At 28.7% G+C, this 15,443-nt stretch overlaps 2 protein-coding genes across 2 annotated transcripts; one reads left to right on the top strand and one right to left on the bottom strand.

The window, feature by feature from the left end:
• Nucleotides 1-5,916: 5,916 nt before the first annotated feature.
• LOC100797256 (uncharacterized) lies at nucleotides 5,917-8,498 on the top strand. Its single transcript, XM_003539851.5, has 2 exons — nucleotides 5,917-6,609; nucleotides 8,058-8,498. Exons 1-2 carry the CDS (start codon nucleotides 6,343-6,345, stop codon nucleotides 8,262-8,264), a joined length of 474 nt encoding a protein of 157 aa, XP_003539899.1. The 5' UTR covers nucleotides 5,917-6,342; the 3' UTR covers nucleotides 8,265-8,498.
• A 3,155-nt stretch (nucleotides 8,499-11,653) lies between these two features.
• On the bottom strand, nucleotides 11,654-12,511 carry LOC102667442 (serine/arginine repetitive matrix protein 1). The gene has a single exon (XM_006592997.1). It carries the CDS (start codon nucleotides 12,509-12,511, stop codon nucleotides 11,654-11,656), a length of 858 nt encoding a protein of 285 aa, XP_006593060.1.
• Between the last annotated feature and the right edge of the window lie 2,932 nt (nucleotides 12,512-15,443).

Here is a 15,443-nt window from a genome sequence, read left to right as displayed (position 1 = left end):
TACCTTGATCTTGAAGGTTAAAGATGCGTTGATATTTATTCAATTTCAATAAATTTATGTAATCAATTATAAATAGTATTTAATTTTTAAAAATTTAAAAATATATATTACACATAACAGATTTAGTTGAAATGAGATTAGTAAATTAATGAATCAACAGATTTAAATATTAAAACCCGTGATAAAAAAAAAAGATTTAGTTGATTTGATTTAAATTTAATTCAAATATAAAATTATTTAATTCAAACTATTCAAAGAATCAATTTGAATTTATGATAAACTCACACCGACTTAAACCCTTACCGCGTAAGATCATTATTGCGAGGCTAGTAAATTATGTCCAAAGATAAACGGGCATTGTTGGTAGGGACCATGCTCGTGAAACATTGGGCATAGACATCATGTGATGGACTGCGTCCCCAACGTCAATCCTCGAGGATTGGAAAACGCTCTGCCACTGCCACATCGTGCGCAGCTGCCCTAGCACGTGAATTCAGTTTCTACCAGTACTACTACTTTTAGTTTTAGCCGCACTATTATTTGATGAAAAGCTGCATTTAATTCTACCCTAATTTTTATTCCATGACTTTTTCATTTTTATTTGAAAATGATATTGTTAAAAAAAAACTTTTTTGAAAATTAGTATAAAATATATCAAGTTATAATTTTTAAATAATTTTCTTACAGTTTACTATTATGATTTTTAATGATTTTATAATTAAGTATTACAAATATTTTATCTTATAGTTATTATTTTTACTTTGTCAAGAATATTGAATTATTCTATGAATAAAAAAAAACATTAAATTACTCTTTCTGTAAAATATTATTAGCATTGTGTTCAGTACTTTAGTTAGAGAGAAAGTCAAAAGAAAAAAAATGGATACTTTTTTACCTAGGTTAAATAAAAAATAAGAAAAAAATATATTTGTAAAATAATGTTAATTTGGTTAAACAAATAAGCATATACTATTAGTAATATTAAGGGTATTCTTTACCTTTTAATTTAGGAAGTTATTCCCTTTTTCCTTCCATTCCATATTAGAAGGAAGGATATTTATCACCAAAATTATTGGTACAAGTGGGATTAGATCCAATATTTTTAAGTAAGATTTTGAATGAGTGTTATAGATAAAAATAGTTTTTAACAAAGATTAATTATTAATAAAATTAATAAATATTTTATATAAATATCATAAAAAAAATAAAAAAAATATTTTAACGTAGGACTCACAAAATTAATCACTATTCTCTCTCTTATTAGAGAACCAAATAAGGAAGAGACTTTTCTTCCTTTTCTTTTCTTTCTTTTTTTTTTTCCTTTCTTTTGTTTTCAGTAATATCAAACAAGGGGCCAACAGTAACGGATCCAAAAAAAAAATAAAGTTACGAGGGCAATAGTAAGTATATAATTTAGTGGGAGCAATATTCATGTTATTAAGTATATTTTAATTTATAGGAACAATTTATAATCATACGTATACATTATATTAAAAAAATAGTGGGCAGCTGCCCCCAAAGACCCTAAAATGGATATCTGAGTGTAAGTATTAACCATGTCTTGCTTGTCACAATGTTTATCCTTATTTTAGATGTGTATGATCAATATCCAACATTTAATTTCTCAACTTTTCAATAAATTTTTTGGGATACATATTATGTTTACAAGTATTACATTTAAAAATAAAGTGACATTTATTAGAAATATTAATAAAAAAATCAATTTATATTAGATTAAAAAGTTAATATAACACTTATTTTGGGACAAATATTTTTGTGACAAATTTATTAGGATAAATGTGCCCCTTTTGACAAATATTAGGGCAAATAATTAATATCTCCAAAATTTTATTGAAAATACAGTTATCAATAAAAAAAAGTTTGGGACAAGTAATCAATATTACATTTAAAAGTTAAAGTGACACTTGTTTGAAATATTAGTGAAAAACTAATTAATATTGTATTAAAAAGTCAGCATGACATTTATTTTGAGATAAATATTATTTTAAATGTGATATTTATTTTGGGATAGAAAAAATATTATGTTTAGAGTAAATTATATTAATTATTTTAACATTTGGTGAAATTACACAAATTTTTAAATATTTAGAAAGATATTACATTAAAATAGATGAAAAGGATTAAGTATATTTTTAATTGAGTAGATGTTGTCTTAAAAAATATTAAATATTTTTAGATATTTTTAATTTATTTTTAAAATTTATATGCATATAATAAAATTAATAATTTTTAAAATAGTTGATAGTATATTAAATATAATTACATTAAAATTGAGAAAGCTGATTAATTATATTTTTAATTCATAAGTCTAAAAAAAAAGTTAAGCCTATCAAAACTTATTATGGTTTTTTATTTCTTCAAATAATAATATTGATGTAATATCTATATTTAATATATAAATGAAAATAAATAAATATAATATATATTAATTTATAATTATTTAAAATTAAGTGTGTGTTTTTGTTATTGTAAATATTATGTTAGCATGTACTACCTATAATTCAAAATTTTATTTTCATTATTACTATTCTTATAATCATTATTATTATTAAGGTATTAATTTATAAGAATAAAAAAATGACTCTTAAAAATTTAATTGGAGAATATTTTTTATTATTATAAATATTATATAATAATTATCATCAATGTAATCAATTTAATTTTTTATTCTAATCAAATAGCATATTTCAAAACCAAAATACGATAATTAAATTAATAACATATATTTCAGAGTGATGGAGATTCTTCTTAACACAATTAATATTCTTGACAATGATATTGCTTTTATGTAATATGTTTTTTTACTACACCAACAAAACAATTATATATTTTTTTTAATTCATAATTGTTTTGTAATTATTAATAAACATTGAAGTATATAATCAACTTTGCAACAAAAAAAAGTATATAATGAATTATATAATCAATATGTGTAAACAAAAGAAGAAAAATTAGTAGAAAAACAAATTGTGTTAAGTGAATTACATAAAAATAATATAGCAAAGAAGAAAATTAATGAGTAAGACGTAGAGTTATAACAATAATATACTCTCTTTACATTTCTTTAAACAAAAAAAATATAGTAAGCTGAAGATATAAAGTAAAATTTAAATTATTAATTCTTTTTGTTCAAAATAGAAAAGATAATATAGTAGTAGTAAGAGGAAAAATATAAGAATATGTTTGAAAAAATTGAACAATTAATAGTTATAAAAATATAAAATAACACAAAATAGTAAAATGAAAAATGAAAAAAAATGTAAAGAGATGATATGCATAATTAATTGTTATGTGATGCTTGTTAAAGTAGTAGGTGATTTTGAGTGTCCAATTCATATCTATTGTCAAATTCATTGAATGATGTATTGTTATAAGAATTTTCTCTTTTTACTTTTACAAAAAGTGTCATTATTAATTGTAAGTCAATTAAAATATATTGAGAGAAAAAAGTGATAAACCAAGAAGAGAAACAATGAGCAAATAAAATATTTGTAAAAGTGTTAATTTTCTTTACGATAAGTAGACTTCCCTATAGCAGCATGTATATAATTATTCTGAAACAAACATTATAAAAAAAAATTAGCATAAAATAATATATTACGTGATTGTAGTGTAACTAAAAATTAAAGTAGGATTTGAAACCTCTTCATCAATCAACACCATGTCACTAATAAAATCTTTCCTCTTATAAATGCTATGAGTGTCCCACATTCTTGAAGCCCAAACCTTGATGATTTTTTCATCCAATGTTGGAAAATTAAAGGTTATTGAGCAAAACATATTTGTTAAACGGGTTAAAAATATTGGAAGAAAAAAACTAATAGAAAAAATATGAATGTAAGAAATGAACAATTTTTTTTAATAAAAATGTGGTCTTCATATTTATAATGTTTATGAAGTGACTAAAAAAAGAGAGAAATAGACACGTTAGTAATAACATAACATTCTTGTAAGTTTCCTCTCTCTAACTTCTTATGATATAACATAATCTTTCTTCAACAACAAATAATTGACAACATTGAATCAAGAAAAAAACGCTCACAGAGGAAACATTTTTAAGCATATAATGGGTACTTGGTAAATTAAATTATTTATTGTTATCTTGAAACCAATTATTGGCAGCATGAGTTGAGTTTTCATGTTTGTTCCATGTTCTTTTCTTTTGTATCAATTTGCAGAGGAATAAACCAAAACTTTTCCTCTTCTTTATAAATAAGAAACGTGCATTAAAAAAAATTATGATTTCTTTTCAGCAATATTAAATAGTACAAATGGTTGGGGTAAGATTTTTTTTTCAGCAATATTAAATAGTACAAATGGCTTATTTCAATATAATTGGTTTAAATGATAATTAAAGAATTTTAAAAAGGTTTTGTCTTAACTTTATGATCGATTTGCGTTCTTTCTTATTAAGACATTCAATTTCAATAAATTTGTTTTTAATTATTTTATCAGTCTCACTTTGTGTTATTTTAACCAAAATTGTTAACAACTGGTAATTTTATTATTTTTTTAGGGCATTATTTGAGTTTGTTAAAAATTAATAATGAAGGATATTATTTCATATCCTTTTAATTTAAATTTATTCAAATCTTGAATATTAAATTAAATAGTAATTTTAATCATAATAATATTAAGTAGCAACATTTTATTTATTATATATTTTAAAAAATAATATTTTAGAATTAAAATTAAATAAAAAATTATTATATATGTCTGTATATTATTATTATTATTTAAAAAATGTAAGAACTTTGTCTACAAATTAAAAAAATTAATGTTTCTAAAATGTTAAAGCATTTTAAATTTATTCAAATTCAAATACTAAAAATATTAATTTTAATAAAAATAATATTGAGAAGTAATGTTTTATTTATTATACAATTTTTTTAAATTAATATTTTAGTATAGAATTAAATAATAAATTATTATATATATATATATATATATATATATATATATATATATATATATATATATATATATATATATATATATATATATCAAATTAACGCGTGTCGACAAATTAAAATTCTGATAAAACAAATCTTTCTTTTTTCTTTACATATAGTATATTAAATCAACACTTCTTGATAAATTAGAGTTTCGATTCAACAACTGATAAAACTTAAGTTTTCTCTAATATAGTATATCAAATTAACTGTTGTTAATAAATTAAATTTTTTTATCAAACGACTAACAAAACATTAAGCTTCCTTTACCTCTAGTATAAAAATTAAATAATAAATTATTATATGTATATATATAATTTCATATCAACAGATGTTGAAAAATTAAAATTTTAATTCAACGACAAAACTTTAAGTTTTTTTTCCATATAATATATCAAATCAACGATTATTTGTAGATTATCCAACAACTGATAAGCGTTAAATTTTCTTTACTTATAATATATTACGTCAACGATTCTTGACAAATTAAAAATCTGACGGCTCATGAAAGTTTAAATTTTTTTACATACAATATATAAATAGATAAAAATTAAATAATAAATTATTATATATATAACATATCAAATCAATGTCCGTTGATAAATTAAAATTTGGATCCAATAGTAGATAAAATTTCAAACTTTCTTTATATAATTTCATACATAGACGAGTTTTCTTTAATGATTTGAAAAATATTTGATCGGAAAGATTGCTGTGAATGTTAAAAAAACAGGAAACAAAAAAATTAGTGTAATTTTCTCTCGTATTTGTAGTTTTGCTCATTTTTATGTAATAGGTTACTGTACTTTTTTTTTTTAAATGACTACGTAATTCCTGAAAACGGTCAGAAACTATGCACACACCATGGTCCACAGACCACAGTCCACACATCATACAATAATTCACTGCCTATAACTGCATCATCATCTAGTTTTTAGCTATCTGAACAGATATCAATTGATCAACCTTGTAAGACCCTCGGTTTTTGCTGTCCCTCTATACCACAGTTTTGTCAGAGATGCTGTTTTCCCTTTGTCATGTCCCTCTGTCTCATCATCTCATTGTCCCCTTCTGCTCTCTCCTACTCCTATCTTCATAGACATTGCAGATATATTGCATCCCAACCTGAGGCCATCACCACGATCTCTCACTTGTAACAAACATTTTCTTATCCTCATACTGCAAATTCCATCGTCATTATGCATGTATGAGATAATAAGGAGACTCTCTCATTAGTCATAAGGGTTAAAAAAAACGAAAACACAAGTGGTTAAAATAAGTTAGTTTCTCCCACTCTCTTTCTTTCTTCAATTGGTAATGAGAAAGTTAGGCGACAAATAAGTGGTGCTGCTAAGTTTATGCTGTTGTGATGATGGGTTTTGAAGCCACAACTCCAGTGGTGGCACCCTTTAGTACTACTCAGAGACCAGACCATTGGAAGCATTTTGATGACTCAGTGAATGCTGTGTCTTTTGGGTTTGTTGCCACTGCCATCCTCATTTCTATGTTCCTTCTTCTGGCTATCTTTGAGAGGTTTCTTAGGCAAAGATCAAGTGAAGCCAATAATGTTGCAACTCCAATAGATCTTGAACGCCAAATGCACTTTGGTAGAAAGTTGGAAAATCTATCACCCAAGGTGCACTTCAACACCTCCCTTCCTTTGATTTCGTTTACTTTGATGGTGAAAATGTGACTTTTTGCTTCTCCCTTTTTTACTTTCCTTGCACGCTGTTCTATAATGATGCAGTTATGACTTGTGACGATGATCTTTTTCTCATGACTTTGAATGTGCATGAGTAATAAAGCCACCAACTTGCATGCCTAACAAGTAATGATGTTGAACCTAACATGTTGCAGACCATCATGTACTAGGTTTTTCTTGCTATGTTCCATGGTCAAGCTGAAAGGGATTTTCAGTTTTCTATATGGCAAATGTTATTAACAAAGTGAAAACATTTTAGCCCCGAAAATCTTGTTTGCAAGAGTTCGAATTCAGTGTTTTTTAGGTTTCAAACATCTTCTGATGACATTATATCACAAATATTAGTAGTTTATTTATCCATAACCTACTTTCTAACCATGATATTGTATGCTTATTTATGTACAAAATCCTCATGAGGGAGACACAGGGTGTCTTTTGTTCTGTTCATACTAGTTTGTTTGTCTTATAGGGACTGCTATATGTTAGTAGCATGTGTTTTACTTTCAAATGGTAGAGCAGAGAAGCAATTAGTTATATCTAACTTCTGGAACATAATTTATTCCCAAGTGCTTCTAATTTTAACAAAAAAATTATCGAGGAATGTTTATTCATTAACTATTCCATGTTACTTTAAGCACGGCTACACTCCATTCAATTTTTCATCCAAGATAAATTTAGCTCTCAAATTGGGCAAATTTTACTAAAATATATGTGCTGTGGGCTGGACAATTGGGTTATTGCTCATGATCAAGGTTTTAAATTATGGTTGCTTTCACGGTTTCGTCACAATCTTTGACATTGCAAGAAATTGTGAAATGTGGCTGATGCAACTGCAATTACAGTTACAAAAAAGTCCAAAAACCTTAATGTCATGGCCGAAATCATGGTTGTAGACAGTTTTCTGAAACCTTGCTAATGATTATTTGGTTTTTCTAGTAAAGGGGACTAAACTCTGTCACACTTGATTATAGCTTTATGCTTCTTTTACAAAGGACTACAGTTTCTTTTTAAGAAGTCAGTCTTGATGCACAATACACCATTTCCCATCCACCAAATGTTTGCATTACAATGTTTGATGAAAATATACACTTTCTGTTTAAAGATTGAATTCTTTTTCTGAAAAAAGTGGTCAGTTTGGTGGTGTGATGATTATAGCATCACATTCCTATTCTGTTCAAATTGACATGCCTTTTGTGATGGCCACTTCTGCATATGCCAACACTTTATTACACTTTGAAGGCAATTCTTATGGAGATACTCTAATATTCTACTTTGCAATGTTCAATTGTAAGCAGCTTTTTTTCTTCTTAAAGTTCTATAAAATATTACTATTTCAATTCTAATGTAAGGTACTGATTTTAATTTCTGTTCAAGTTCATCAGATGACCATTTATGGAAGAGGAGTATTAGTCTTGATGCCTGGAGAGCAGATTCCTTCATTCATTGCACTTCCTGCTCCTGCACCATGTTGCCGTGAGCCCATGTCATGGCCTATTCAAGTTCAACATAACTCATGCTTCCGTGCACCCTCAGCATCAAGGAGAGACTATAATCTAACAACTAGAAATATGATGGTTCATCCCTTTTGATCTGTGGCAGGAATTAAGGTCATATCATTTAGCAGTGTGTAAAATTGAAGCCTCTAGTGAGACTATCACTGATGAGCATTCAAGGATCATAAAAGTAGCCTAATGGCATCTCTTTTCCTCACAATTGAAACACATTTTTCCCTCTAAGAGGGATCTGCTACTTAGAGATCATGTAAAAATTTTGTACATATTATGTTGCACAATTGCATCAATGCATTGCAATTTTCAGTGAAATTGCCATTGGAAAGCATGAAATTTTGCGAAGTTCCATTATTCAAGGAAGTTATGGTTAAAGTTAGATGCCTTTTGTGAGTTATCATGCAGAGTTGCGTGGTGTTCAAGCTGCTAAGTAATTTGATCTGTCGAAGTGAGTAGAAGATCATTACATCCTCTGTGGAGGCACGATGATTAACAATCATAAAAGCTATTGTAACATGGATAAAATGAGAAATTATAAATATATTCAGTGGGGGTGGGAATTAAGAATCAATGATCATAATCATGCCTCAGCATTGAGTTTACTCATCTTCAAATCCGTGTGGGATTGAAAATTCAGTTTATCTGAATTCATTCTCGATAATAAAATATGGAAAGAGATCTATAAAATGTAATTAAAATAAGATAATACTGTAACATTTTTCTTAAGTTGTTCGGCGCTACTTCTGAATGAAATGTTATAGTTTCCGGACATTATAATGAGAATATTAATTATATTTCACAATCTGTATTTTTTTTAACCAAACACAATCTCGGTATTATTCTTTAAGAAGTTAATTTAAATAATAGTTATGTACCGTAAGATGGTTATATTTTTAATAAATATTTAAAAAAATTATATATAATGTAGTTTTTAATTGATTAATAATATAAATTTTTTACATTTACAGTATATAAAAATTAAATTTATCCTTTAAATAAGAAAAAAATGAAGGCATATGGATTTTGTGTGTGAAAATAGTAGGTGCTTTCTATTTGTTTGAGATTTTTTAATTTTTAATCTTTAAATTTTTGTATCATTTTTAATTTTCTATTTATTTTTAATTATTTATACAGAAAATAATGAATATAGTAAAAAATTATTTTCTTTAATTTTTATTAATTTTGAAAATAAAAAAAAGTAAAAATAAAACGATATTTATATAATTAATTGAAAGTAAAAATAGGAAAGGAAAAATAGAAATCATTTTCTTAAAACTAAACAAACATTAATTTTTTGGTCTCTACTACTAAACAAGGAAATAATAAAGATACTTTTATTAAAAAATTGTGGTAAAAATGTAATGGTAATATTAAGTATTAAATTTTCTTGTAGAGTTTAATGTTCATGATTGTAAAATAATTTTATACAATAATTTATTCAAGCATAAATTATTTAAATTATTTTAAAATAATTATTTTAAAAATTAGAAAATTTATTATATATAATAAGTTATCATCGAAGACTATATAAAACTTTTTAGGCTGTAGGCATTAATATGAAAATTTAATACTTAATCTTACCATTACATTTTTACCACATTTTTTTAATAAAAGTGATCTTTATTATTTCCTTGTTTAGTAGTGGAAACCACAAAATTAATGTTTGTTTAGTTTTAAGAAAATATTCACTTATATAATCAATACTACTAATTTAAAATATCCACTTACCTTTAGCTTTAAGCATAGGTTATAGATACAGGTTTATCTTTCTATTACTTTATGTTATATTAGCTTATAGATATAAGCCTAAAGTGAATTATGACTATAGTTATAGGTATATTTATAGACGATTTGATTAAACAAACAACTGCAAGATACATGTATTAATTTTTGTTAAGTTGTTTTTTTCACTCTGATTTTTAATGAAAACGAATTAACTGTAAACTCTTTCATTTATTATAAACTGTTAAGAAGTGACAATTATAAGAATAATAATTATTTGATATAAATAAATAAAAAATATTAACAGAGGAACCTTACTAATTTTTGTTGTTATCTATAACTTTTTAACTTGTTTCAACATTTTAACATTAAAGGTTATTTATAATTTTTTTTATCTAATTATTAGAAGCATTCTCCTAACGTTATATATATATATATATATATATATATATATATATATAATTTTTTTTTATCTAATTATGAAGTTTCTCTTCACTTTGGGGTCATGTGCCACAAGGCATAGTTGGCTAGGTGTGTGCACGCTTCCCTACTACAAATAGAAGACAATTCACGCCAATATCAAGAAACAAAAGAAGCCCCTCTTAATTCCCCATCCCCATAAAGGAAAAGATGGCAAGATGCCTTTCAATTTCGATCGATAACCATTTCCTTTCATTGGTTCCATGCCAATTCTAGGACAAATCCACCATCCATAGATTAAGATAAGAGATCCTAAGCAAGAACCTACAAACAAGAAAAAATAAATAAAGAAACAACCCTTCTGAAATAAATTGAATTAAAGGATTCTTTTTTTCATTTTCCCCTTGCTTTTCTTTTGAGGAAAAAGATAGTAGGTAGAAAGACTTTGGTGGCAAAAAAAACATATACGGAATATTATAATTATGTGTTCGAACATTAAATTCACTGCATTATTAAGTTACCACATACGTGCTTTGACTTTCTTGTAGGCATTTTTTTAGTGGAATTTCTTGTAAGCATATTTAAATAACATTTTGACAGGTAAAAGAATTTAAAGTGGATATAAACTATCTTTTAATACTAGTATGAGTCTCTAAAAAAAACAATACTAGTATGAGACTTTTTTTTTTTTAATGATAAGAGCATAATGGAAACTTTTGAAATTTGAAATAGATATAGTGAATCATTTTGATATTACAAAAAATCTAGTGGTACTCCCTGAATATACAACAATTACATCCTTAAATATAGAATTTAAATTGTTATTTTTAACTTTTCAATGTAATTTCAAGTTTAAATTTTAGATATAAATCAATTACATACCTAAATATTGAATTGCATTGAAGATCTTGAGAAACCACTTTAAATTCTAATAATAAATTTTACAAGAATATTTCTGTATTTATTTATTAATTTTTGTAGCCGACAAAATAAACACCGTACAATTACTGAATCGAACATGTCTCTGGTGTTCTTATAAAATGTGATAAAATATTCCATGAAAAAAAATCACAAGAAACATTTTCTTAAAAAATATAAAAATGTACTATGAAATACTCGGACTCATTTCATCATATGAATATTTACACAGTAATCTGTGATTAAGGAGTGACTCCCGGAAGAATACAAAAAGCAAAGCCCAAAAGCTCCACCACCGTTTTAACAAAGGCCTTAAAAAGTCAAAAGTAAAAAAAAAAGCTGAAAACGAAAGCAACGCCATGTGAAATCGCTTCTAGAGTTTCCAAAAAGGTTTGAGAAACGTGCTTCTCCTACAGAAAAATAAAGCATTCCATCGAAACATGCGGGTTCTCGAGGCACTCCTCCTTCGAAACGACGTCGTTTTTCTCCCCAACTTCCTCACACTCACTTTTCGTCTCCTTTTCCACCTCCTTCGCCGGAGCAACCTCTTTCCGACCACCCCCGGCACCCACCTTTCCATTTCTAGCACACGCCGGGGACCTCGACCGCCTGCCGGAACCCTCGCCGGAATCCCGCCGAAGTGCGGCGGGGCCCACATTGCGCTTTCGATTCGCCGCCGTGCCGGAATCCAAAATTTCCCTCCCCCGAATTGGCCTCGGACCGCCCTTGATTTTCTTCTCCGGCGACGGCTCCTGCCTCCTCGCTGGCGATTTGAGCCTACGGTATCTCACGCCGGCGAGGTTGCCGTCGGCGGCGTAGGGCCTCTTCCTGGAGGGAGATCGGTCCCACTTGTGAATTTTGCTGGTTGCTTCGTCTTCTTCTCTCTTATCCGCAACCGTGACAGTGGTGGTTGTAGCAGTGACGGCGGTGGCGGTGGTTGCGGTTGTGGCGGCGGAGAAGCTCTCGCTGATGCTGCATGTTTCTGAAAGCTGAGAAACAACCTCAGAGACTTCTTCTGTGGGAGGAGCCTTTGACTTTGTTTCGAAATTCGGAGGTGGGTCTTGAAGGAGAGGCAAAAGGGTCTTCGTTTCTGGCGTCAAAATTGGAACTTGTTGAGGTTTCGTAATTGGGGTCTCTGAGAGGACCTCTTTCACAGATTCCGCTTCCAAGGGTGGTGGTGGTTCATGGTGGTGGTTTTTCTTAGTGGTTTGGTTGTTTTGGTTTTTGTTTTGGGTTTGCTTGGTGGGTGTGCTGAAGCAGCAACCCATTAGGGTTTGGGGTGGGATAGGAAGGGGTTGAATTTTTAGAGTGTGTTGGTGGGACAGTGAGGAGAAGACAGTGTTGTTGGACTTTGCATGGGTTTGATTTGGGTTTGAAAATGTGGACACAAGAGACAAAAGTGTAACGGCTATTAAAATGTTTGAGGGAATGGGAATGTGGTTTGTAAGAGATGACAACGTTTGGACATATAGTATAGAAGTGGACCACTCACTAGTTAGTGACAGACTGGCAAGGCTAGGTTAGTGTGAATATGGAAATATGGGATTTTTTACTCAACTAATCCCTTTAATATTTTTATCAATCCGACTATCTATCCTATTGAATTATTAACAAAATTATCTTCCAATGGTGTGAATTTGGGCCCTTCAAATCCAAATTCACACTTTGCCTTCTTTTTTTTTTTTTTTGCGCATTATGTTAGAATTCGGTATTCCCAAACTTGAATTCTAAATGGACTTTCTTTATTTTTTATTTTTAATTATACAAATAAAATAATAATTGGTAATATATTTAATTATTATATCTAAATAATATAATTAATTATTATAATTTTTAAATACTAACTAATTGTAAGAATAATTATTAATAATTACTAATATTTTTTTTAAAATAATTTATCACAAAGGTCTACTAAATAATATTATGAGTAGATATAAATACTGACAGAATAAACAATTAACGTTTATGATAATATGTAGATACAAAGAATTACAACATAAGTTGTAAGACATTTCAACATATTGATGGATATGTTAGTGATTTTGACTTGTATTTTTTTATATTATTTAAACATTTGTTCTTGGAATGACTAACAGTTTTGCACAACGAACAACACTTTGGTTGTTCCCTTTCTCTTTGGTCCATTTCAGTGTGTATATGGGTTGATCTTTTTTTTCCTTCCCATTTTTTGGATCATGACGCATAGATATCCTTCATATTTTGGCCAATATGATGCATGTTTTATTTGGCCAAATGATTTGCTGTAAACATTGGACACATAATTGAGCTTGTAAACATCATTGATTAACTATTTGTAATTAGTGTGGACATATTTACATGCTGCAATTGCATGTGAACATAACTTGTAGTTTTTATAATTTACCACAATCACATTATCGTTCAGAAATATTTACAACAAATTTTTTTAGGAGACATCATTGTCTTGGATTTTGGGATTCTTCCATTAAGAAAAGAATACTTTGTCAATCGAACTCAATGATCTTGTTAATATTTTCTGTCAATTCTTTACTTGATGCCATAATTGTTATGGCTTCCTTGTCCCTTTTGACAAAGTATTTGTTACATCATCCGTGAGTACTATTGACCAACACAAAGATTAGGAGACTCTTTGTGTTTTTCAGCACTGAATTCATGGCCTCAACAAGATTTGTTGTCATGTGACCCCATCGTTGCCCGTTGTCCCAAACAGTAGTCCATTTTTCTATGGGATCTTCTCTAGCTAGTCAGCTACTTGCTTATTTTCTTTCATTACATTGTTGAAGTAATATGCAAATTTGGGCTCAGTTATGGTGTACTCTGACATTTGATCAACAAAATACATTAACAATGTGTTCATATAATTTAAAGTTTAATTAAAAATAATAATTCTTTGGTTGTGGAACTTACCGATGCTAATGACCTTTTTTCTAGACCTGACTTGTTGAAATATCTCATGAAATTTTTTGCAATGTGTCTAATGCAATGCATATGCACCGAGTTGTTTGGTGTCTACCCACTACCATGTTGCTTGTAAGCACTTGTTATTGAAATGTGCATGTATGACACTAGACACAATCCATATAGTTTTACCGCATGCATTTTTAAGTTTTGGAGGAAATAATACTAGGCTTCCATAGTCTCACCCTCAACAAGGAAAAGATAATCAAAAGGATGTGGTTGGCCCATCTTGTACAACTGCCACAAACAATGTTCCTTTGTACTTCTCGTAAAGAAAAGTACCATTGACCTGAATTATTAGTTTGCAGTATGCAAACCCATCAACAAGTGTCTTAATAGTCCAAAAAACTCGATGGTACATTGCACAACTAGGAAGTAGCTCTCGCTATTTGTTATAAGCTGGCTTCAACTCTTGCTAAAAAATGGTTTTAGGCATAAATGTTTGAAGCGCTAAGAGAAATTTGGGTAAATCCTCATAGGATTGCTCCGAGATGCCATATTCATGTTCGATTGTCCATTGTTTTGCTGGCCAAGCCTTTTTGTAGGTGGTGGTGTAGTTGTACAATTGTTTGATGTGGGCTATGAAGGTTGGTACTGACACAATTGCATAATTCTTTACAATTGCTATGACGTTTGTACCAATCACGTCGTACCTAAGCTTTATGTGATATTGTGATATCATTGTCGATACACAAGTGTGGGATTCTTTTAGTATTTTATCTCCCATTGATATTGAGTATGTACCCTCGTTGATGCTTTTAACCTGTTGGAAGACATAACATATTAATGTTTTTTAAAATATTAAAATTAGTCATAAGTCAATTGCTACCTTTACTGAATGTAGTTTAAAATGATTTACCTTTATTCGAATAATTTGTCAATACATTTTAAAATTCATAAGTCAATCGGCTAATTGACCTCAAGGGGTTATATTTATAAACTTATTACCTAATGGGGTCTATATCAAAACTTATTCGCGAGGGGGCCCCGTTTTACAAGCATTTCGCCGTCCAAACTGGCAAAACAACGTGAACAGTGGTGTTTCGCCATTGTGGCTGGCGAAATAGGGGTAGGATGGGTGTGTTTCACCATTGTGGCCGACGAAATAGGGGTAGGGGTTGGGTTTCACCATTGTGGCTGGCGAAACCATGACAGTAGGAAAGGAAAGCGCAATTTTTGTTAATCCATTTGGCATGAAAGGCGTGTGGGCGTGATGGGAAAGAAAATGAAAAATGACATATA

The sequence above is a fragment of the Glycine max genome, chromosome 12 (genome assembly GCF_000004515.6).
Source record: "Glycine max cultivar Williams 82 chromosome 12, Glycine_max_v4.0, whole genome shotgun sequence".
Classification (NCBI taxonomy): domain Eukaryota; kingdom Viridiplantae; phylum Streptophyta; class Magnoliopsida; order Fabales; family Fabaceae; genus Glycine; species Glycine max.
The sequence above is the reverse complement of the archived record's forward strand: the minus strand, read 5'-3'. Positions and strand labels throughout refer to the sequence as shown.